General features: G+C 40.0%; 1 protein-coding gene across 1 annotated transcript in view; it reads left to right on the plus strand.

The window, feature by feature from the left end:
• Positions 1 to 26,310, plus strand: part of LOC137291840 (SCY1-like protein 2) — a 238,794-nt gene that overhangs the window by 24,533 nt on the left and 187,951 nt on the right. Inside the window, exon 5 of the mRNA XM_067823384.1 lies at positions 26,056 to 26,271. Coding sequence (XP_067679485.1) covers positions 26,056 to 26,271 — 216 coding nt within the window. The remainder of the gene's footprint in view (positions 1 to 26,055; positions 26,272 to 26,310) is intronic.

Here is a 26,310-nt window from a genome sequence, read left to right on the forward strand (position 1 = left end):
TTTTCAAACCATAAACCAAATAACCACTGCAAGAAGAATATGAAAATTTACTTAGGAAAATAGGTTCATAGAGTTCTAGCACACGGCAAATGCTTATACATGTATTGTATGTATTTCTTATGCAGCAAAAAAATTCTGTTCATATCTGCAAAACAAGTGTCAGCCCATAAGTTTTCACATGCAATACATCAATTAATACTCCCTTGTTGTAACCCATGTTAGGTGGTATGAACCTACATGTTATTTGTCTTCATTCGCTTGATGGTCAGTTAATGAATTTATAACAGGCATAATTAGTGGTAACACCACTTAGATTGCCCGACAAAAGTCCCTATTTGACGTTTCTTGTGTCTAGATCGATCAAAAGATTAACAAATAACACACTGATTGATTAATTAGGTCTTCAGACTGAAAGTCTGGAAGACCTATTGTTATTATCCGATTCTTATTATTAGGTCTTCAGACTGAAAGTCTGGAAGACATACTGTTTTTGCCCGAATATTATTATTAGGTCTTCAGACTGAAAGTCGGAAGACATACTGTTATTATCCGAATTATTATTATTATTTGTACGAATTTTGTGCCAGCTCTCCTGACCTAACCGCTGGATGAATTTCAATGAAACTTTCAGGGATGATAGCCTATATGCTGAAAGGTATACAATGGAAAAAAAATCCCGACTTCCGACTTCCGGTAAGGGCGGACAACCCAAAATGTGAAAATCTTTCACCCTTAATATCTCCAAAACTATTAGAGATAAATTAACCAAAATTACACACAATGTAGACAAGTGAATTCCCCATAGACTTAACATGTAAAAAAAGATTTGCAGCAGAAGAAAATTTGTGCTATTTTGAAAAAACTGAAATTTTCGCCGATTTTCGCGTTTTGACAGTGCCTGTCTTTGAAAATCTTCTTCTCCAGAACGGCATATGGCACGATCATGTTTGTTACACCATTAGAAAGCCCATACCCTGGAAAGCTTAATTTGTTCAAGGCATCTTGATATCTCAAATAGTTTCGGAGTTATCGCCCTTCAAAGTTGGTCAAATTTTCAAAGACGCATTTTGGTAGGGTTCATTAAGATGTCATAACTCTGCGAAAACACACTGGATCTCATCGTTTATGATACCAAACTGTAGCTCATTGAATGGGGAACATCTTTGCTTCACATTATGGTTATGTAAAAATCAATACTTACGTCACAATTACGCCGGAAAGAAAAATTGCCCATTTCCAGCCAAAATCAACTCAAGTTTGAACAAAATGCTCGCGTCCCGCTGTGGCAGGCAGAAATCTATTTTTAACGCCGCTATAGCACAGTCAAATTAGAACTCGAGTTTCCCTTCAACTGCATTACACTGGGCTAACAGTGAATGGTCAAAGAAATACAGGAGCGTTAAGGAAATGGTCGATTGTGTTAAAGTCAGTGAGTTGAGTTTTACGCCGCACTCAGCATTATTCCAGCTAGTGATCAACAGCATGAGCATCGATCTGCGCACTTTGGAACCTATTAGTTTGAATATTGCTTTACGCCGCAGTCAGCAGTATTAGTGGTATTGAAATGTCAGGTTCTAAACTTTCCAGTAGTTTGTATATTGCTTTACGCCGCATTCAGCTATATTCCTCCGTTACATTGGCATAGAAGTGAACGTTCACAGAAATACATGAGGGTTAAGGAAATAGTCGATTCTGTTACAGTGAGTGAGTTGAATTTTACGCAGCACTCAGTAGATTTCAACCTACATGGCTGTTGTCTCTAATTCATCGAATCTGGACCAAACCATCCAGTGATCAACAGCATGAGCATTGACATGCACAGTTTGGAACCTATTAGTTTGTATATTGTTTTACGCCGTACTCATCAGCATTCTGTTACAGTGAGTTGAATTTTACGCCGCACTCAGTAATATTGCACATACATGGCTGTTGTCTCTGATTGATCGAATCTGGACCAAACAATCCAGTGATCAACAGCATGAGCATCGACATGCACAGTTTGGCACCTATTAGTTTGTATATTGTTTTACGCCGCACTCATCAGCATTCTGTTGCAGTGAGTGAGTTGAATTTTACGCCGCACTCAGTAGTATTCAACCTACATGGCTGTTGCCTCTGATTTCCATCAAACTTTCAGGGATGATAGCCTATATGCTGAAAGGTATACAATGAACAGAAAATCCCGACTTGCGACTTCCGGTAAGGGCAGATAACCCAAAATGTCATTTTCTTCCACCCCGAATAACTCGAAAACTATTAGAGATAAATTAACCAAATTTTCACACAATGTAGACAACATCAATCTCCAGCGATTCAACGCATAGCGGAAGTTGGCCGTCATGACAGATTTTCGGCTATTTTGAAAAAACTGAAATTTTCGTCGATGTTGGCTTTTTGACAGTGCCTGTCTTTAAAAATCTTCTTCTCCAGAACGGCATATAGCGCAAACCAGTTCGATACATCGTTAGAAAGCCCATACCCTGGAAAGCTTAATTTGTTCAAGGCATTGTGATATCTTGAAAAGTTATGGAGTTATCGTCCCTGAAAGATGGCTAAAATGTTCAAGACACGTTTTCATAGGGTTCATAAAACTATCAAAAGTCTGCGGAAAATTGTGATATGTCATCGTACATAGCACCAAACCATACAGAATTGGATGGGGAACATTTTTGCTTCACATTATGGTTATGTAAAAATCAATAGTTACGTCACAATAACGACCGAAAGACAAAGTTTGCAATTTTGCACATTTTCGCAAGTTTTGACCGTGCCTGTGTTTCAAGGTTGCTTGCTCCTGAACGGTGAACAGTACCCTAGTGGTTGATATGTCGATTGAAAGCCCACACCCCGGGCTACTTATATTCATTAAAGACATATTGATATCTTGAATAGTTTCGGAGTTATCGCCCTCGAAAGTTGGTCAATTTTGTAAAAACGCAGTTTTTAAGGTTTTTAAACATGTCACAACTCTGCGAAAACATAATGACTTTGATGTTTGAAAATATCAAACGGTAGATGATTAACTGGAGAACATTTTTGCTTCACATTATGGTCATGTAAAAGTCAATAGTTAGGCCACAATTACGCCACAAAGACTTAGAGGGGGTGTGTGCTTCGGATTTTGGCATTTTTCACAGATAAGTGAAGGAAGCTTCGTAAAATCTAGCAACACTGACCACTTCCCGGGTTTCTAAGAGTCAAGGAAACAGTCGATTCTTTAACAGGCCGTAACTCTGTTGTCCTTAGGACTACAGTCCAAATATTTAGCATTTTGGAAATGTCAGGATCTAATCTTTCCAGTAGTTTGTATATTGTTTTACGCCGTATTGAGCAGTATTCCTGCGTTACACTGGCTTAGCAGTGAATGTTCACAGAAATACATGAGGGTTAAGGAAATAGTCGAATCTGTTACAGTGAGTGAGTGCAGTTTTACGCTGCAGTTCAGTGATCAACAGCATGAGCATCGACATGCGCAATTTGGAGCCTATTAGTTTGTATATTGTTTTACGCCGCACTCAGCAGTATTCCAAGTATATGGCTGCGGTCTGTCATTGATCGAGTCTGGACAAGACAATCCAGTAATCAACAGTATGAGCATCGATCTGCGAAATTTGACACCTATTAGTTTGTATATTTTTTACGCCGCACTCATCAGTGTTCCAACTATATGGCTTCCATCTGTAAACGATCGAGCCTGGACCCGGCAGTCCAGTGATCAACAGCATGAGCATCAATCTGTCCAATCTGGAACCTATGACTGGCCATACCTGCTTTACACTGGGTTAGCAGGTAAATGCTCGAGTCTAGACAAGACAATCCACTGATCAACAGCATGAGCATGAACCTGCTCAATTTGGAAAATCTAGAATTAGCACCCACTTCTGCTTTTCTAATGGCCAAGGAAACAGTCGATTCTTTAACAGGCCGTAACTCCGTTGTCGTTAGGTCTACAGTTCAAATATTTAGCATTCTGGAAATGTCAGGATCTAATATTTTCAGTGGTCTGTATATTTGATTGTCCCTTTCAGCATACTTTCTGCTGTTTGTGAATTTTGTGTTTGTGTCAGCAGTGCTGACTCAGTGCCAAATGAATGTAAAAATTACTGCAATGGACAGTCAAGCTGGCGTCCAAGGAAACTGTTCAAGTGAAGATAGCCTCGGAAGGTGCATGGAGGAAGTCTGAAGACCGTCAGTATTGCCCTTGAGGCAATCCTAGTTAGGTCTTCAGACTGAAAGTCGGAAGACATACTGTTATTATCCGAATTATTATTATTATTTGTACGAATTTTGTGCCAGCTCTCCTGACCTAACCGCTGGATGAATTTCAATGAAACTTTCAGGGATGATAGCCTATATGCTGAAAGGTATACAATGAAAAAAAAATCCTGACTTCCGACTTCCGGTAAGGGCAGACAACCCAAAATGTGAAAATCTTTCACCCTGAATATCTCCAAAACTATTAGAGATAAATTAACCAAAATTACACACAATGTAGACAACTGAATTCCCCATCGACTCAACATGTAAAAGAAGATTTGCAGCAGAAGAAAATTAGCACTATTTTGAAAAAACTGAAATTTTTGCCGATTTTAGCGTTTTTACAGTGCCTATCTTTGAAAATCTTCTTCTCCAGAACGGCATATGGCACAATCATGTTTGTTACACCATTAGAAAGCCCATACCCTGGAAAGCTTAATTTGTTCAAGGCATCTTGATATCTCAAATAGTTTCGGAGTTATCGCCCTTCAAAGTTGGTCAATTTTTCAAAGACGCATTTTGGTAGGGTTCATTAAGATGTCATAACTCTGCGAAAACACACCGGATTTCTTCGTTTATGATACCAAACTGTAGTTGATTGAATGGGGAACATCTTTGCTTCACATTATGGTTATGTAAAAATCAATACTTACGTCACAATTACAACGGAAAGAAAATTTGCACTTTTTCAGCCTAAATCAACTCAAGTTTGAACAAAATGTTCCCGTCCCGCTGTGGCAGGCAGAAATCTATTTTTAACGCCGCTATGGCACACTCAAATTCAAAATCGAGTTTCCCTTCAACTGCATTACACTGGGCTAACAATGAATGGTCACAGTAATACAGGAGCGTTAAGGAAATAGTCGATTGTGTTAAAGTCAGTGAGTTGAGTTTTACGCCGCACTCAGCATTATTCCAGCTAGTGATCAACAGCATGAGCATCGATCTGCGCAATTTGGAACCTATTAGTTTGAATATTGCTTTACGCCGCAGTCAGCAGTATTAGTGGTATGGAAATGTTAGGTTCTAAACTTTCCAGTAGGTTGTATATTGCTTTACGCCGCATTCAGCTGTATTCCTGCATTACATTGGCATAGAAGTGAATGTTCACAGAAACACATGAGGGTTAAGGAAATAGTCGATTCTGTTACAGTGAGTGAGTTGAATTTTACGCCGCACTCAGTAGTATTCAACCTACATGACTGTTGTCTCTAATTGATCGAATCTGGACCAGACAATCCAGTGATCAACAGCATGAGCATCGACATGCACAGATTGGAACCTATTAGTTTGTATATTGTTTTACGCCGCACTCATCAGCATTCTGTTGCAGTGAGTGAGTTGAATTTTACGCCGCACTCAGTAGTATTCAACCTACATGGCTGTTGCCTCTGATTTCCATCAAACTTTCAGGGATGATAGCCTATATGCTGAAAGGTATACAATGAACAGAAAATCCCGACTTGCGACTTCCGGTAAGGGCAGATAACCCAAAATGTCATTTTCTTCCACCCCGAATAACTCGAAAACTATTAGAGATAAATTAACCAAATTTTCACACAATGTAGACAACATCAATCTCCAGCGATTCAACGCATAGCGGAAGTTGGCCGTCATGACAGATTTTCGGCTATTTTGAAAAAACTGAAATTTTCGTCGATGTTGGCTTTTTGACAGTGCCTGTCTTTAAAAATCTTCTTCTCCAGAACGGCATATAGCACAAACCAGTTCGATACATCGTTAGAAAGCCCATACCCTGGAAAGCTTAATTTGTTCAAGGCATTGTGATATCTTGAAAAGTTATGGAGTTATCGTCCCTGAAAGATGGCTAAAATGTTCAAGACACGTTTTCATAGGGTTCATAAAACTATCAAAAGTCTGCGGAAAATTGTGATATGTCATCGTACATAGCACCAAACCATACAGAATTGGATGGGGAACATTTTTGCTTCACATTATGGTTATGTAAAAATCAATAGTTACGTCACAATAACGACCGAAAGACAAAGTTTGCAATTTTGCACATTTTCGCAAGTTTTGACCGTGCCTGTGTTTCAAGGTTGCCTGCTCCTGAACGGTGAACAGTACCCTAGTGGTTGATATGTCGATTGAAAGCCCACACCCCGGGCTACTTATATTCATTAAAGACATATTGAAATCTTGAATAGTTTCGGAGTTATCGCCCTCGAAAGTTGGTCAATTTTGTAAAAACGCAGTTTTTAAGGTTTTTAAACATGTCACAACTCTGCGAAAACATAATGACTTTGATGTTTGAAAATATCAAACGGTAGATGATTAACTGGAGAACATTTTTGCTTCACATTATGGTCATGTAAAAGTCAATAGTTAGGCCACAATTACGCCACAAAGACTTAGAGGGGGTGTGTGCTTCGGATTTTGGCATTTTTCACAGATAAGTGAAGGAAGCTTCGTAAAATCTAGCAACACTGACCACTTCCCGGGTTTCTAAGAGTCAAGGAAACAGTCGATTCTTTAACAGGCCGTAACTCTGTTGTCCTTAGGACTACAGTCCAAATATTTAGCATTTTGGAAATGTCAGGATCTAATCTTTCCAGTAGTTTGTATATTGTTTTACGCCGTATTGAGCAGTATTCCTGCGTTACACTGGCTTAGCAGTGAATGTTCACAGAAATACATGAGGGTTAAGGAAATAGTCGAATCTGTTACAGTGAGTGAGTGCAGTTTTACGCTGCAGTTCAGTGATCAACAGCATGAGCATCGACATGCGCAATTTGGAACCTATTAGTTTGTATATTGTTTTACGCTGCACTCAGCAGTATTCCAAGTATATGTCTGTGGTCTGTAAATGGTCCAGTCTTGACAAGACAATCCGGTGATCAACAGCATGAGCATCGATCTGCGAAATGTGACACCTATTAGTTTGTATATTTTTTACGCCGCACTCATCAGTGTTCCAACTATATGGCTTTCATCTGTAAACGATCGAGCCTGGACCCGGCAGTCCAGTGATCAACAGCATGAGCATCAATCTGCCCAATCTGGAACCTATGACTGGCCATACCTGCTTTACACTGGGTTAGCAGGTAAATGCTCGAGTCTAGACAAGACAATCCACTGATCAACAGCATGAGCATGAACCTGCTCAATTTGGAAAATCTAGAATTAGCACCCACTTCTGCTTTTCTAATAGACAAGGAAACAGTCGATTGTTTAACAGGCCGTAACTCCGTTGTCGTTAGGTCTACAGTTCAAATATTTAGCATTCTGGAAATGTCAGGATCTAATATTTTCAGTGGTCTGTATATTTGATTGTCCCTTTCAGCATACTTTCTGCTGTTTGTGAATTTTGTGTTTGTGTCAGCAGTGCTGACTCAGTGCCAAATGAATGTAAAAATTACTGCAATGGAAAGTCAAGCTGGCATCCAAAGAAACTGTTCAAGTGAAGATAGCCTCGGAGGGTGTATGGAGGAGGTCTGAAGACCGTCAGTATTGCCCTTGAGGCAATCCTAGTTATTAGGTCTTCAGACTGAAAGTCTGGAAGACATACTGTTTTTGCCCGAATATTATTATTATTATTATTTGTACGAATTTTGTGCCCGCTCTCCTGACCTAACCACTGGGCCGATTTTGATGAAACTTTCAGGGATGATAGCCTATATGCTGAAAGGTATACAATGGAAAAGAAATCCCGGCTTCCGACTTCCGGTAAGGGCAGACAACCCAAAATGTGAAAATCTTTCACCCTGAATATCTCGGAAACTATGAGAGATAAATGGACGAAATTTTCACACAGTGTAGCCAACCAAATCCCCCAGCGATTCAACATGTAAAAAATGTTAGCCGGCAGGTGAAATTTTGCGCTATTTTGAAAAAACTGAAATTTTCGCCGATTTTCGCGTTTTGACAGTGCCTGTCTTTGAAAATCTTCTTCTCCAGAACGGCATATGGCACAATCATGTTTGTTACACCATTAGAAAGCCCATACCCTGGAAAGCTTAATTTGTTCAAGGCATCTTGATATCTCAAATAGTTTCGGAGTTATCGCCCTTGAAAGTTGGTCAAATTTTCAAAGACGCATTTTGGTAGGGTTCATTAAGATGTCATAACTCTGCGAAAACACACTGGATTTCATCGTTTATGGTACCAAACTGTAGTTAATTGAATGGGGAACATCTTTGCTTCACATTATGGTTATGTAAAAATCAACACTTACGTCACAATTAAGCCGGAAAGAAAATTTGCACTTTTTCAGCCTAAATCAACTCAAGTTTGAACAAAATGTTCCAGTCCCGCTGTGGCAGGCAGAAATCTATTTTTAACGCCGCTATGGCACACTCAAATTCAAATTCGAGTTTCCCTTCAACTGCATTACACTGGGCTAACAATGAGTGGTCACAGTAATACAGGAGCGTTAAGGAAATAGTCGATTGTGTTAAAGTCAGTGAGTTGAGTTTTATGCCGCACTCAGCATTATTCCAGCTAGTGATCAACAGCATGAGCATCGATCTGCGCAATTTGGAACCTATTAGTTTGAATATTGCTTTACGCCGCAGTCAGCAGTATTAGTGGTATGGAAATGTTAGGTTCTAAACTTTCCAGTAGTTTGTATATTGCTTTACGCCGCATTCAGCTGTATTCCTGCGTTACATTGGCATAGAAGTGAATGTTCACAGAAACACATGAGGGTTAAGGAAATAGTCGATTCTGTTACAGTGAGTGAGTTGAATTTTACGCTGCACTCAGTAGTATTCAACCTACATGACTGTTGTCTCTAATTGATCGAATCTGGACCAGACAATCCAGTGATCAACAGCATGAGCATCGACATGCACAGATTGGAACCTATTAGTTTGTATATTGTTTTACGCCGCACTCATCAGTATTCTGTTGCAGTGAGTGAGTTGAATTTTACGCCGCACTCAGTAGTATTCAACCTACATGGCTGTTGCCTCTGATTTCCATCAAACTTTCAGGGATGATAGCCTATATGCTGAAAGGTATACAATGAACAGAAAATCCCGACTTGCGACTTCCGGTAAGGGCAGATAACCCAAAATGTCATTTTCTTCCACCCCGAATAACTCGAAAACTATTAGAGATAAATTAACCAAATTTTCACACAATGTAGACAACATCAATCTCCAGCGATTCAACGCATAGCGGAAGTTGGCCGTGATGACAGATTTTCGGCTACTTTGAAAAAACTGAAATTTTCGTCGATGTTGGCTTTTTGACAGTGCCTGTCTTTAAAAATCTTCTTCTCCAGAACGGCATATAGCACAAACCAGTTCGATACATCGTTAGAAAGCCCATACCCTGGAAAGCTTAATTTGTTCAAGGCATTGTGATATCTTGAAAAGTTATGGAGTTATCGTCCCTGAAAGATGGCTAAAATGTTCAAGACACGTTTTCATAGGGTTCATAAAACTATCAAAAGTCTGCGGAAAATTGTGATATGTCATCGTACATAGCACCAAACCATACAGAATTGGATGGGGAACATTTTTGCTTCACATTATGGTTATGTAAAAATCAATAGTTACGTCACAATAACGACCGAAAGACAACGTTTGCAATTTTGCACATTTTCGCAAGTTTTGACCGTGCCTGTGTTTCAAGGTTGCCTGCTCCTGAACGGTGAACAGTACCCTAGTGGTTGATATGTCGATTGAAAGCCCACACCCCGGGCTACTTATATTCATTAAAGACATATTGATATCTTGAATAGTTTCGGAGTTATCGCCCTCGAAAGTTGGTCAATTTTGTAAAAACGCAGTTTTTAAGGTTTTTAAACATGTCACAACTCTGCGAAAACATAATGACTTTGATGTTTGAAAATATCAAACGGTAGATGATTAACTGGAGAACATTTTTGCTTCACATTATGGTCATGTAAAAGTCAATAGTTAGGCCACAATTACGCCACAAAGACTTAGAGGGGGTGTGTGCTTCGGATTTTGGCATTTTTCACAGATAAGTGAAGGAAGCTTCGTAAAATCTAGCAACACTGACCACTTCCCGGGTTTCTAAGAGTCAAGGAAACAGTCAATTCTTTAACAGGCCGTAACTCTGTTGTCCTTAGGACTACAGTCCAAATATTTAGCATTTTGGAAATGTCAGGATCTAATCTTTCCAGTAGTTTGTATATTGTTTTACGCCGTATTGAGCAGTATTCCTGCGTTACACTGGCTTAGCAGTGAATGTTCACAGAAATACATGAGGGTTAAGGAAATAGTCGAATCTGTTACAGTGAGTGAGTGCAGTTTTACGCTGCAGTTCAGTGATCAACAGCATGAGCATCGACATGCGCAATTTGGAACCTATTAGTTTGTATATTGTTTTACGCCGCACTCAGCAGTATTCCAAGTATATGGCTGCGGTCTGTCATTGATCGAGTCTGGACCAGACAATCCAGTGGTCAACAGCATGAGCATCGACCTGCGCAATTGGGAATCTATTAGTTTGTATATTGTTTTACGCCACACTTAGCAGTATTCCAAGTATATGGCTGCAGTGTCATTGATCGAGTTTGGACCAGAGAATCCAGTGGTCAACAGCATGAGCATTGACCTGCGCAATTTGGAACCTATTAGTTTGTATATTGTTTTACGTCGCACTTAGCAGTATACTTGGCAATTTGGAACCTATGACCTACAAACAAAACAGTTATTGTGTGGGTAATGTCAGGTTGTCATCTTTCCAGTAGTTTGTATATTTGACTTTGCCATCCAGTTTCTTTTTTTCTGCAGTTTGTGAAGTTTGTGTTCGTGTCAACATTGTTGACTTTGTGCCAAATTAATGTAAAAAACACTGCAATAGACGGTCCAGCTGGCATCCAAAGAAACTGTTCAAGTGAAGATAGCCACGGTGGGTGTATGGAGGAAGTCTGAAGACCGTCAGTATTGCCCTTGAGGCAATCCTAGTTATTATTATTATTTGTACGAATTTTGTGCCTGCTCTCCTGACCTAACCACTGGGCCGATTTTGATGAAACTTTCAGGGATGATAGCCTATATGCTGAAAGGTATACAATGGAAAAAAAATCCCGGCTTCCGACTTCCGGTAAGGGCAGACAACCCAAAATGTGAAAATCTTTCACCCTGAATATCTCGGAAACTATGAGAGATAAATGGACGAAATTTTCACACAGTGTAGCCAACCAAATCCCCCAGCGATTCAACATGTAAAAAATGTTAGCCGGCAGGTGAAATTTTGCGCTATTTTGAAAAAACTGAAATTTTCGCCGATTTTCGCGTTTTGACAGTGCCTGTCTTTGAAAATCTTCTTCTCCAGAACGGCATATGGCACAATCATGTTTGTTACACCATTAGAAAGCCCATACCCTGGAAAGCTTAATTTGTTCAAGGCATCGTGATATCTTAAATAGTTCCGGAGTTATCGCCCTTCAAAGTTGGTCAAATTTTCAAAGACGCCTTTTGGCAGGGTTCATTAAAATGTCATAACTCTGCGAAAACACACCGGATTTCATCGTTGATGGTACCAAACTGTAGCTACTTGAATGGGGAACATCTTTGCTTCACATTATGGTTATGTAAAAATCAATACTTACGTCACAATTACGCCGGAAAGAAAAATTGCCCATTTCCAGCCAAAATCAACTCAAGTTTGAACAAAATGCTCGCGTCCCGCTGTGGCAGGCAGAAATCTATTTTTAACGCCGCTATAGCACAGTCAAATTAGAACTCGAGTTTCCCTTCAACTGCATTACACTGGGCTAACAATGAATGGTCAAAGAAATACAGGAGCGTTAAGGAAATAGTCGATTGTGTTAAAGTCAGTGAGTTGAGTTTTACGCCGCACTCAGCATTATTCCAGCTAGTGATCAACAGCATGAGCATCGATCTGCGCACTTTGGAACCTATTAGTTTGAATATTGCTTTACGCCGCAGTCAGCAGTATTAGTGGTATGGAAATGTCAGGTTGAAAACTTTCCAGTAGTTTGTATATTGCTTTACGCCGCATTCAGCCGTATTCCTGCGTTACATTGGCATAGCCGTGAACGTTCACAGAAATACATGCGGGTTAAGGAAATAGTCGATTCTGTTACAGTGAGTGAGTTGAATTTTACGCTGCACACAGTAGTATTCAACCTACATGGCTGTTGTCTCTAATTGATCGAATCTGGACCAAATCATCCAGTGATCAACAGCATGAGCATTGACATGCACAGTTTGGAACCTATTAGTTTGTATATTGTTTTACGCCGTACTCATCAGCATTCTGTTACAGTGAGTTGAATTTTACGCCGCACTCAGTAGTATTGCACCTACATGGCTGTTGTCTCTGATTGATCGAATCTGGACCAAGCAATCCAGTGATCAACAGCATGAGCATCGACATGCACAGTTTGGAACCTATTAGTTTGTATATTGTTTTACGCCGCACTCAGCTGTGTTGGTGTTGTGGAAATGTCAGGCTCTAATCTTTCCAGTAGTTTGTATATTGTTTTACGCTGCACTCAGCAGAATTCCATATTCCTGCGTTACATTGGCATAGAAGTGAATGTTCACAGAAACACATGAGGGTTAAGGAAATAGTCGATTCTGTTACAGTGAGTGAGTTGAATTTTACGCTGCACTCAGTAGTATTCAACCTACATGACTGTTGTCTCTAATTGATCGAATCTGGACCAGACAATCCAGTGATCAACAGCATGAGCATCGACATGCACAGATTGGAACCTATTAGTTTGTATATTGTTTTACGCCGCACTCATCAGTATTCTGTTGCAGTGAGTGAGTTGAATTTTACGCCGCACTCAGTAGTATTCAACCTACATGGCTGTTGCCTCTGATTTCCATCAAACTTTCAGGGATGATAGCCTATATGCTGAAAGGTATACAATGAACAGAAAATCCCGACTTGCGACTTCCGGTAAGGGCAGATAACCCAAAATGTCATTTTCTTCCACCCCGAATAACTCGAAAACTATTAGAGATAAATTAACCAAATTTTCACACAATGTAGACAACATCAATCTCCAGCGATTCAACGCATAGTGGAAGTTGGCCGTCATGACAGATTTTCGGCTATTTTGAAAAAACTGAAATTTTCGTCGATGTTGGCTTTTTGACAGTGCCTGTCTTTAAAAATCTTCTTCTCCAGAACGGCATATAGCACAAACCAGTTCGATACATCGTTAGAAAGCCCATACCCTGGAAAGCTTAATTTGTTCAAGGCATTGTGATATCTCGAAAAGTTATGGAGTTATCGTCCCTGAAAGATGGCTAAAATGTTCAAGACACGTTTTCATAGGGTTCATAAAACTATCAAAAGTCTGCGGAAAATTGTGATATGTCATCGTACATAGCACCAAACCATACAGAATTGGATGGGGAACATTTTTGCTTCACATTATGGTTATGTAAAAATCAATAGTTACGTCACAATAACGACCGAAAGACAACGTTTGCAATTTTGCACATTTTCGCAAGTTTTGACCGTGCCTGTGTTTCAAGGTTGCCTGCTCCTGAACGGTGAACAGTACCCTAGTGGTTGATATGTCGATTGAAAGCCCACACCCCGGGCTACTTATATTCATTAAAGACATATTGATATCTTGAATAGTTTCGGAGTTATCGCCCTCGAAAGTTGGTCAATTTTGTAAAAACGCAGTTTTTAAGGTTTTTAAACATGTCACAACTCTGCGAAAACATAATGACTTTGATGTTTGAAAGTATCAAACGGTAGATGATTAACTGGAGAACATTTTTGCTTCACATTATGGTCATGTAAAAGTCAATAGTTAGGCCACAATTACGCCACAAAGACTTAGAGGGGGTGTGTGCTTCGGATTTTGGCATTTTTCACAGATAAGTGAAGGAAGCTTCGTAAAATCTAGCAACACTGACCACTTCCCGGGTTTCTAAGAGTCAAGGAAACAGTCGATTCTTTAACAGGCCGTAACTCTGTTGTCCTTAGGACTACAGTCCAAATATTTAGCATTTTGGAAATGTCAGGATCTAATCTTTCCAGTAGTTTGTATATTGTTTTACGCCGTATTGAGCAGTATTCCTGCGTTACACTGGCTTAGCAGTGAATGTTCACAGAAATACATGAGGGTTAAGGAAATAGTCGAATCTGTTACAGTGAGTGAGTGCAGTTTTACGCTGCAGTTGAGTGATCAACAGCATGAGCATCGACATGCGCAATTTGGAGCCTATTAGTTTGTATATTGTTTTACGCCGCACTCAGCAGTATTCCAAGTATATGGCTGCGGTCTGTCATTGATCGAGTCTGGACAAGACAATCCAGTAATCAACAGTATGAGCATCAATCTGCGAAATTTGACACCTATTAGTTTGTATATTTTTTACGCCGCACTCATCAGTGTTCCAACTATATGGCTTCCATCTGTAAACGATCGAGCCTGGACCCGGCAGTCCAGTGATCAACAGCATGAGCATCAATCTGTCCAATCTGGAACCTATGACTGGCCATACCTGCTTTACACTGGGTTAGCAGGTAAATGCTCGAGTCTAGACAAGACAATCCACTGATCAACAGCATGAGCATGAACCTGCTCAATTTGGAAAATCTAGAATTAGCACCCACTTCTGCTTTTCTAATGGCCAAGGAAACAGTCGATTCTTTAACAGGCCGTAACTCCGTTGTCGTTAGGTCTACAGTTCAAATATTTAGCATTCTGGAAATGTCAGGATCTAATATTTTCAGTGGTCTGTATATTTGATTGTCCCTTTCAGCATACTTTCTGCTGTTTGTGAATTTTGTGTTTGTGTCAGCAGTGCTGACTCAGTGCCAAATGAATGTAAAAATTACTGCAATGGACAGTCAAGCTGGCGTCCAAAGAAACTGTTCAAGTGAAGATAGCCTCGGAGGGTGTATGGAGGAAGTCTGAAGACCGTCAGTATTGCCCTTGAGGCAATCCTAGTTAGGTCTTCAGACTGAAAGTCTGGAAGACATACTGTTTTTGCCCGAATATTATTATTATTATTATTTGTACGAATTTTGTGCCCGCTCTCCTGACCTAACCACTGGGCCGATTTTGATGAAACTTTCAGGGATGATAGCCTATATGCTGAAAGGTATACAATGGAAAAAAAATCCCGGCTTCCGACTTCCGGTAAGGGCAGACAACCCAAAATGTGAAAATCTTTCACCCTGAATATCTCGGAAACTATGAGAGATAAATGGACGAAATTTTCACACAGTGTAGCCAACCAAATCCCCCAGCGACTCAACATGTAAAAAATGTTAGCCGGCAGGTGAAATTTTGCGCTATTTTGAAAAAACTGAAATTTTCGCCGATTTTCGCGTTTTGACAGTGCCTGTCTTTGAAAATCTTCTTCTCCAGAACGGCATATGGCACAATCATGTTTGTTACACCACTAGAAAGCCCATACCCTGGAAAGCTTAATTTGTTCAAGGCATCGTGATATCTTAAATAGTTCCGGAGTTATCGCCCTTCAAAGTTGGTCAAATTTTCAAAGACGCCTTTTGGCAGGGTTCATTAAAATGTCATAACTCTGCGAAAACACACTGGATTTCATCGTTGATGGTACCAAACTGTAGCTACTTGAATGGGGAACATCTTTGCTTCACATTATGGTTATGTAAAAATCAATACTTACGTCACAATTAAGCCGGAAAGAAAATTTGCACTTTTTCAGCCTAAATCAACTCAAGTTTGAACAAAATGTTCCAGTCCCGCTGTGGCAGGCAGAAATCTATTTTTAACGCCGCTATGGCACACTCAAATTCAAAATCGAGTTTCCCTTCAACTGCATTACACTAGGCTAACAGTGAATGGTCATAGAAACACAGGTACGTTATGGAAATAGTCGATCGTGTACAAGTCAGTGAGTTGAGTTTTACACCGCACTCAGCATTATTCCAGCTAGTGATCAACAGCATGAGCATCGATCTGCGCAATGTGGAACCTATCACTTTGTATATTGCTTTACACCGTACTCAGCAGTATTAGTGGTATGGAAATGTCAGGTTCTAATCTTTCCAGTAGTTTGCATATTGCTTTACGCCGCATTCAGCCGTATTCCTGCGTTACACTGGCATAACAGCGAATCTGGACCAGAAATACATGAGGGTTAAGGAAATAGTCGATTCTGTTACAGTGAGTGAGTTGAATTTTACGCCGCACTCAGTAGTATTCCAAGTATATGGCTGTGGTCTCTTAATGATCGAATCTGGACCAGACAATCCAGTGATCAACAGCATGAGCATCGACATGCACAGTTTGGAACCTATTACTTTGCATATTGTTTTACGCCACACTCAGCAGTATTCCAACTATATAGCTGAGGTCTGTCAATAATCGAGTGTGGACAAGACAAACCAGTGATCAACAGTATGAGCATTGATCTGCGCAATTGGGAACCTATTACTTTGTATATTGTTTTACGCCGCACTTAGCAGTAATCCAAGTGTATGGCTGGGGTCTGTCATTGATCGAGTCTGGACCAGACAATCCAGTGATCAACAGCATGAGCATCAACATGCACAGTTTGGAACCTATTACTTTGCATATTGTTTTACGCCACACTCAGCAGTATTCCAACTATATAGCTGAGGTCTGTCAATAATCGAGTGTGGACAAGACAATCCAGTGATCAACAGTATGAGCATTGATCTGCGCAATTGGGAACCTATTACTTTGTATATTGTTTTATGCCGCACTTAGCAGTAATCCAAGTGTATGGCTGGGGTCTGTCATTGATCGAGTCTGGACCAGACAATCCAGTGATCAACAGCATGAGCATCGACATGCACAGTTTGGAACCTATTACTTTGCATATTGTTTTACGCCACACTCAGCAGTATTCCAACTATATAGCTGAGGTCTGTCAATAATCGAGTGTGGACAAGACAATCCAGTGATCAACAGTATGAGCATTGATCTGCGCAATTGGGAACCTATTACTTTGTATATTGTTTTACGCCGCACTTAGCAGTAATCCAAGTGTATGGCTGGGGTCTGTCATTGATCGAGTCTGGACCAGACAATCCAGTGATCAACAGCATGAGCATCAACATGCACAGTTTGGAACCTATTACTTTGCATATTGTTTTACGCCACACTCAGCAGTATTCCAACTATATAGCTGAGGTCTGTCAATAATCGAGTGTGGACAAGACAATCCAGTGATCAACAGTATGAGCATTGATCTGCGCAATTGGGAACCTATTACTTTGTATATTGTTTTATGCCGCACTTAGCAGTAATCCAAGTGTATGGCTGGGGTCTGTCATTGATCGAGTCTGGACCAGACAATCCAGTGATCAACAGCATGAGCATCGAAGTGCGCAATTGGAAACCTATTAGTTTGTATATTGTTTTACGCCGCACTTAGCAGTAATCCAAGTGTATGGCTGGGGTCTGTCATTGATCGAGTCTGGACCAGACAATCCAGAGATCAACAGCATGAGCATCGACCTGCGCAATTGGAGACCTATTAGTTTGTATGTTGTTTTATGCCGCATTTAGCAGTATTCCAAGTGTATGGCTGGGGTCTGTCATTGATCGAGTCTGGACCAGAGAATCCAGTGGTCAACAGCATGAGCATCGATCTGCACAATTGGGAACCTATTAGTTTGTATATTGTTTTACACCGCATTTAGCAGTATTTCAAGTGTATGGCTGCAGTGTCATTGATCGAGTCTGGACCAGAGAATCCAGTGGTCAACAGCATGAGCATCGACATGCGGAATTTGGAACCTATTAGTTTGTATATTGTTTTATTTGCATTTAGCAGTATTCCAAGTATATGGCTGCAGTGTCATTGATCGAGGCTGGACCAGGCAATGCAGTGGTCAACAGCATGAGCATCGACCTGCGCAATTTGGAACCTATGACCTACAAACAAAACAGTTAGTGTTTGGGTAATGTCAGGTTGTCATCGTTGCAGTAGTTTGTATATTTGACTTTGCCATCCAGTTTCTTTTTTTTTCTGCAGTTTCTGAAGTTTGTCTTCGTGTCACAATTATTGACTTTGTGCCAAATTAATGTAACAGACACTGCAATAGACAGTCCAGCTGGCATCCAAAGAAACTGTTCAAGTGAAGATAGCCACGGTGGGTGTATGGAGGAAGTCTGAAGACCGTCAGTATTGCCCTTGAGGCAATCCTAGTTATTATTCTTTTTATTTGTACGAATTTTGTACCAGCTCTCCTGACCTAACCACTGGGTCGATTTCGATGAAACTTTCAGGGATGATAGCCTGTATGCTGAAAGGTATACAATGAACAAAAAATCCCGAGTTCTGACTTCCGGTATGGGCAGATAACCCAAAATGTGATTTTCTTCCACCCCGAATAACTCGAAAACTATTAGAGATAAATTAACCAAATTTTCACACAATGTAGACAACACCAATCTCCAGCGATTCAACACATAGCGGAATTTGGCCGTCATGATAGTTTATCGGCTATTTTGGAAAAACTGAAATTTTCGTCGATTTTCGCTTTTTGACAGTGCCTGTCTTTAAAAATCTTCTTCTCCAGAACGACATATAGCACAACCGAGTTCGATACACCGTTAGAAAGCCCATACCCTGGAAAGCTTAATTTGTTCAAGGCATTGTGATATCTTGAAAAGTTTTGGAGTTATCGCCCTTGAAAGTTGGCCAAAATTTTCAAGACACGTTTTCATAAGGTTCATAAAACTTTCAAAATTCTGCGGATAATCGTGATATGTCTTCGTACATAGCACCAAACCATACAGAATTGAATGGGGAACATTTTTGCTTCTCATTATGGTTATGTAAAAATCAATAGTTACGTCACAATAACGACGGAAAGACAAAGTTTGCGATTTTGGACATTTTCGAAAGTTTTGACCGTGCCTGTGTTTCAAGGTTGCCTCCTCCTGAACGGTGAATAGTAGCCTAGTGTTTGATATGTCGATCGAAAGCCCACACCCCGTGCTACTTATATGTATTAAAGACATATTGATATCTTGAATAGTTTCCAAGTTATCGCCCTCGAAAGTTGGTCAATTTTGTAAAAACACAGTTTGTAAGGTTTTTAAACATGTCACAACTCTGCGAAAACATTATGAATTTGATGTATGAAGCTATCAAACAATAGCTGATTAACTGGAGAACATTTTTGCTTCACATTATGGTCATGTAAAAGTCAATAGTTATGCCACAATTACGCCAGAAAGACTTAGAGGGGGGTGTGTGCTTCGGATTTTGGCATTTTTCACAGATAAGTGAAGGAAGCTTTCGTAAAATCTAGCAACACTGACCACTTCCCGGGGTTCTAATAGTCAGGGAAACAGTCGATTCTTTAACAGGCCGTAACTCTGTTCTCCTTAGCACTCAGTAGTATTCCAACTATATGGCTGTGGTCTCTAAATGGTCGAATCTGGACCAGACAATCCAGCGATCAACAGCATGAGCATCTACATGCACAGTTTGGAACCTATTAGTTTGTATATTGTTTTACGCCGCACTCAGCTGTGTTGGTGTTGTGGAAATGCCAGGCTCTAATCTTTCCAGTAGTTTGTATATTGTTTTACGCTGCACTCAGCAGTATTCCAACTACATGGCTGCGGTCTGTCATTGATCGAGTCTGGGCCAGACAATCCAGTGATCAACAGCACGAGCATCAATCTGCACAATTTGGAACCTATTAGTTTGCATATTGTTTTATGCCGCACTCATCAGTATTTCAACTATATGGCTGCGGTCTGTCATTGATCGAGTATGGACCAAACAATCCAGTGATCAACAGCACGAGCATCAATCTGCACAATTTGGAACCTATTAGTTTGCATATTGTTTTACGCCGCACTCATCAGTATTTCAACTATATGGCTGCGGTCTGTCATTGATCGAGTATGGACCAAACAATCCAGTGATCAACAGCATGAGCATCGATCTGCACAATTTGGAACCTATGAGTTTGTATATTGTTTTACGCCGCACTCAGTATTATTCCACCTATATGGCTGTGGGCTGTCATTGATCGAGTCTGGGCCAGACAATCCAATGATCAACAGCATGAGCATCGACATGCGCAATTGGGAACCTATTAGTTTGCATATTGTTTTACACCGCACTTAACAGTATTCGAGGTATATGGCTACAGTCTGTCATTGATCGAGTCTGGACCAGACAATCCAGTGATCAACAGCATGAGCATCGACCTGCGCAATTGAAAACCTATAAGTTTGTATATTATTTTACGCCGAACTCATCAATATTCCAACTATAGGGCTGCAGTCTGTCAATGAGCATCAACCTGTGCAATTTGGAAAATCTAGTATTAGTACCCACTTCTGCTTTTCTAATGGCCAAGGAAACAGTCGATTCTTTAACAGGCCGTTACTCCGTTGTTCTTAGGTCTACAGTCCAAATATTTAGCATTCTGGAAATGTCAGGATCTAATCTTTTGAGTGGTCTGTATATTTGATTGTCCCTTCCAGCATATTTTCCTGCAGGTAGTGAATTTTGTGTTTGTGTCAAAAGTGGTGGCTCATTGCCAAATGAATGTAAAAATTACTGCAATGGACAGTCCAGCTGGCGTCCAAAGAAACTGTTCAAGTGAAGATAGCCTCGGAAGGTGTATGGAGGAAGTCTGAAGACCTAAAGTATTGCCCTTGAGGCAATCCTAGTTATTTTTATTTTTATGCAGATTTGTCTAAAAGTAGTGTTTACATATGCATAATTATTTACTAATTACTAATCTATACTGAATACACTCTGTTGTGTTTGTGTGTGTGTGTAAACAAAACAAAATCAAAGGATTAACCACCAATAAATTGATTGATTGCTCATTATTGGCTAACTAAATTACTTTTTTAAAGAATGATGCACATTATATAGCATCAAGCAGAAAAAATGAGACACGTGACATATATGAAAATTGATAATATGCGTGAATAGATCGCTGAACACTAATATAGGCTATTGGAGTTGTCTTCCCATGTTGTCAAGCGCTTATCTCCCTTACATGTACTTTTGGCTTGGTCATGTGACCTTGTTGACCTTGCAGACGACAGAATGGACGAAATGGTAAATAGGATTCAAAGAAGTAGACTTCAGGCATTGTATGAATCCATCCGGCGTGCGATCAGTTAAGTAACTTGTGAAGTTGTCAGGCCATAGTAGGGTATCAGTTTACAGAATTTTGAAAAGAACTGAAGCAGGAGTTGACGTAGGCCAGGATCGGGACATCGCTCGAGCCTGGGGCCTAATGACAGGAGGAGGGTCGTGTGCCTCGTTGTACTGCATCCGAACTGGTCAAAGCATCAAGTCAAGGTGGCCCAGACGTAGCAGAATGGACAATTCATACACTCATTAAAACACTCTGGATATGCAAAACAGGTACCGAAAAAATTCCTCTTGATGACAGATGACCATAAGGCTAAACGACTTGAATGGTGTAGAAAGTATGGGTGCCAGGATTTTTCCAAGGTGATTTTCACAGACGAGAGTTAATTTCAGTTTTACAGAATAACGAGGAAGAGGTGGTCTAACGGAGGAAAGTTCTTGAAAATGATACGTTTTCTCCAAGTGTCATGGGATGGGGTGGCATCGGTAAACTCGGTGTGACGCCTCTGCTGAAGATGGAGGGCAGTTTTGATTCTCTAATACTGCGATATTTTACAGCAAGGCGTACTAGATTCCCACATAGGTCAAAGTGGAATCTCATTCCAACTTCAACAAGACAATGCAACAATCTACAAATCAATTCAAACCTTGACCTGGCTGGAAGCCAATCACGTGACCTTATTAAATTTTCCCGCTGCGTCACCAAATTTAAATCCAATAGAAAATGTGTGGCAGATCATAAAGGACAAAGTTGAGAGGTTGGAACCCAAAAGCATCCGCGAGTGGCGTCATGTTATTGACCAGACATGGATGGACCTACCCCAAACTTACCTAGACAATTTAATAGATTCCATGCCGCGCCGGATTCTGCAGTGCATACAGAGAAACGGAGGACCGACCGACTACTAAGATATATTTCCTTTAAGGACAAGGCAACAGACACATCTGTGACAAATTTCATGAAATTTTAATATAAAATAAAAAATAGACAGCACTGTGAAGTGTCTCATATTTTCTGTTAAATAGTATACAGTTAGTTGCCAGGAGTGGTGACCAATGAGATTATACACCAGTGTGAAATACCTGAAATGATAGATCACTTTTTCGTATATTACACTGTGTTAATGACATTGCTCCTATAACTGTGATTTGTTTTAATTTTAATATTTGCATTTGGGTTTGCTTAATTCATCAGAGCATTCAACAGAATCATTGTTTTCGTTGTTAAGTTTAATGATACTGACAATACACAAGGATGTGTGTGCGAATTATGATTCATATTGGCAAACCATAAAATGTCCAGATATTACATTCCTGTTATACATTTGGTAAAGTAATTAGGTTTATAAGACCAAATATAAAGATGTACATTGACTAGTATCTGCAGACTGGCTAGTGGATGTTTATAAACCAAGTGAATAGTAGCAAGAAATTTATCACCTATTGTCACTTCGACCCCTACCTTGCTTCCGTGGAAGAAGTCATTATGTTACAAGATGTGTCATGCAAAATCCTTTTGGCCATGATTCAAAGATGTATTTAACTACTAGTAGAAAGCTGTTTGGATTTTCTAACTTGATGAAAACAAACCATAATCTCATTAATCCTAACAGACTCTAAAGTTAGCCCATGACTTCAAGAATTGCCTAAATGGCAGCACCCTGTCTGAGGATAAATGCTGTTTAAGTTGGTTTTCACCGAGTTACAAAATGAAAACTACTTTCTACTGGTAGTAGAATATGTATTATGATTGATAGAGAATAGGATTTTGCAGGACATTGCTTATAAGTCAACAATTTCACTCTTGGAAGCAAGGTGGAGGTCAATGTCATATTACTTACAATATTATTGTCACTTAGACCACAACTTCGCTTCCGAGGAAGAAATCTTTATGTTCATGCAAAATCCTTTTGGTCAGCAATGATTTACTACAAATAGTAGGAAGTTTATACCCCGATGAAAATAAATCTCAATAGCACTGTCTATTTTAGAAGCTTGGTAGGGTGCGAACTATTCAATTTAGTATATACCATAGGCTTCCACAATGCTCGCTTTGCACTCACAAAGAACCCAATTAGCATGAACTGCGGGGTCTGGTGGAAATATGTGCATGATGACACAATGACCCAACCCCTAGAAGCAATTGATGGCAACACAACATTTCGGCATGTCTTTTTTGATGACGAGCTTCCTACACATTTTCTATACAAGTAACTGAAAATCATTCCTCACATAACATCGCTGCAGGGCTCTGGCAACAGAGTTACGTAACCTATCTGTGGTTTTGTTAGCAGGCGAGAGTGAAGCAGACAGCTTTCTGGTAACATTTAATCACTCGGTAGTAATTAACCACAAGTCTTTTAAGAATGAGTTTGGTGTTCCACTTAAGAACAACCACATGTCTTTCACATGTAATGGTTAAAAGAGTACAAAATATATGAGTTTATTCATTCTTTAAGGTACCTCTAGGAAACATTATTAGGCTTCCAGCACTTCTGAAAAGGGAGGTTAGTTCCACAAATCACACTTAGGAGTCCACAAAGAGGAAAACACAGCTGATATTGTTCAGATCTACTGCTTTGTGACGAGAGTTTGCAACACCATCATTCTGCTACGTGACTCTTTATGAACAGACCAGATGAGCATGAGTTTAAGAGTAGATTCTGATTAGTGTCAAAAGATTCTCATGTCCCATCTTGTCACATTACTTGAAGCTAAACAAGGTGAGTGATGAAGTAATGTGTTATGTCCCAGCCTGTCACAGTACTAAATGCTAAACAAGGTAACTGATGAAGTTTTAACCCCCCACATTTTTGTCACCAACAATTCTTTTTAACATGAAAATTTTTCATGGCTGTTTTTAGTGATGTTTCACCCCAAAAGATCAACTGGGTTCAGATAATATTTGTATGGTGATCCAATCAAATGAGTCAAACGATCTCATGGCCATGTTGTTTCTAGAGGAAGCTTCTTTGCAAGGATGCTTAGGTACAACTCTGTCATAATACCTCCACTTGGATAAACTGTAATCACTAACTTGATGAGAGTGGATGAATTTAGATTTATGCTGCTTTTAGCACTATTCAAGCAATATCACTGTAGAGGCACCATAAACAGCCTTTTCAGATTGTGGTTAATCAAACCTTGGTCTTTGGCATAACAAGTGAATGCTTTAACCACTGAGATATCCCACTACACCTCACTATGCTAGGTAACCGCATCTTCTTCCTTGATACTACTAAAGCAGCAGTCAACAAATATGTTACACCACTTCTCATTCCATATTCAGATTACAAAACTGTTGTTAGTTCTGTTATCTCATGCATGCAAAATAAGTGATAGAGTCGTGCCCCGTTTATCTGAACACTTGTGTTTTTATTGAAAATGTCCGGATAAGCGAATTTTTGGATATCTGAATCACAGGCCATATGTGCAAAGAAACATACAAAGAAACGAACATAGTAGGCATCAGACATTGTCTTTATTGATTACACATAAACAAATATCAGTGCATACAATGTCTCATACCTGTTCATGCAGTTATATGCTCATTTGAAGAAATCAATCATAACCTTTTGCACTGGCTGTATAGAAAAGCGAGAGGACTTTCGCCGGTCAGTTCGTCACTGTCGACATTCACAAGAACATCGGCAGTAACAGTCACAGTTGCAACTTGTGCACAGGATCTTAGTACATCACTAAGTTCCGACAAGCCCATGTCTTCTTGTGAGTCCTCAGTTGATTGGATAATATCCACATGACGAAAGCAGTTAGCAATTGTCTTTTCGCTCACATCTGTCCAGGCTGTCCCACAAATTGACAAGCCTCAAAATTAACTGAGTATCACCTTGCTACTCAGAGGTAGTTAATCTTCTCACGCTTCAAAGGCCCTCGGTAATCGCGTGTGTAAACATACAGGTGCTCAACCATCCGGATATATGAGACAAAAAATTATAGCTAGGATGAAAATCAGAACATGTGTATGATGATGTAGTAATCCAAAATATGAGGTTATTCCACTTCATTAAGTCCCTATCTGTCACACCATGCAGAAATGTATTGAGTCTGGTGTCCCTATCTGTCACACCATGCAGAAATGTATTGAGTCTGGTGTCCCTATCTGTCACACCATGCAGAAATGTATTGAGTCTGGTGTCCCTATCTGTCACACCATGCAGAAATGTATTGAGTCTGGTGTCCCTATCTGTCACACCATGCAGAAATGTATTGAGTCTGGTGTCCCTATCTGTCACTCCATGTAAGAATGTATTGAGCCTGGAGTTCCCATCTGTCACTCCATGTAGAAATGTATTGAGTCTGGTGTCCCTATCTGTCACACCATGCAGAAATGTATTGAGTCTGGTGTCCCTATCTGTCACACCATGCAGAAATGTATTGAGTCTGGTGTCCCTATCTGTCACTCCATGTAAGAATGTATTGAGCCTGGAGTTCCCATCTGTCACTCCATGCAGAAATGTATTGAGTCTGGTTTCCCCATCTGTCACTCCACATGGGAATGTATTAAGTCTGGTGTTCCCATCTGTCACACCATGCAGAAATGTATTGAGTCTGGAGTTCCCATCTGTCACTCCATGTAAGAATGTATTAAGTCTGGTGTTCCCATCTGTCACACTATGTAGAAATGTATTGAGTCTGGTGTTCCCATCTGTCAGACTATGTTGAAATGCATGCACGTAACACACTTTATAGGTTTCCCATAATTTTGTTGTTATTTTGTGTATTTTGCTTCTCTTTTCAGGATTCATTTCCATGTCAGCCGTGGACTGTTAAAATACCAAAGATGGCACAGCCAGATCTAAATTATGTTGCTCCAGAGATACAGCTTGACAAGACATGTAATTATCTCAGTGATATGTTTTCTTTGGGAATGGTTATCTGTGCTGTTTACAGTGATGGGAATTCACTTATTGGAGCAGACCACACACCAAGCCAGTATGTGAGACAGCTTGATCAGGTATGATTGATAATTATTTATGTTTTCATGGTATTATTA

Source organism: Haliotis asinina, chromosome 7 (genome assembly GCF_037392515.1).
Source record: "Haliotis asinina isolate JCU_RB_2024 chromosome 7, JCU_Hal_asi_v2, whole genome shotgun sequence".
Classification (NCBI taxonomy): domain Eukaryota; kingdom Metazoa; phylum Mollusca; class Gastropoda; order Lepetellida; family Haliotidae; genus Haliotis; species Haliotis asinina.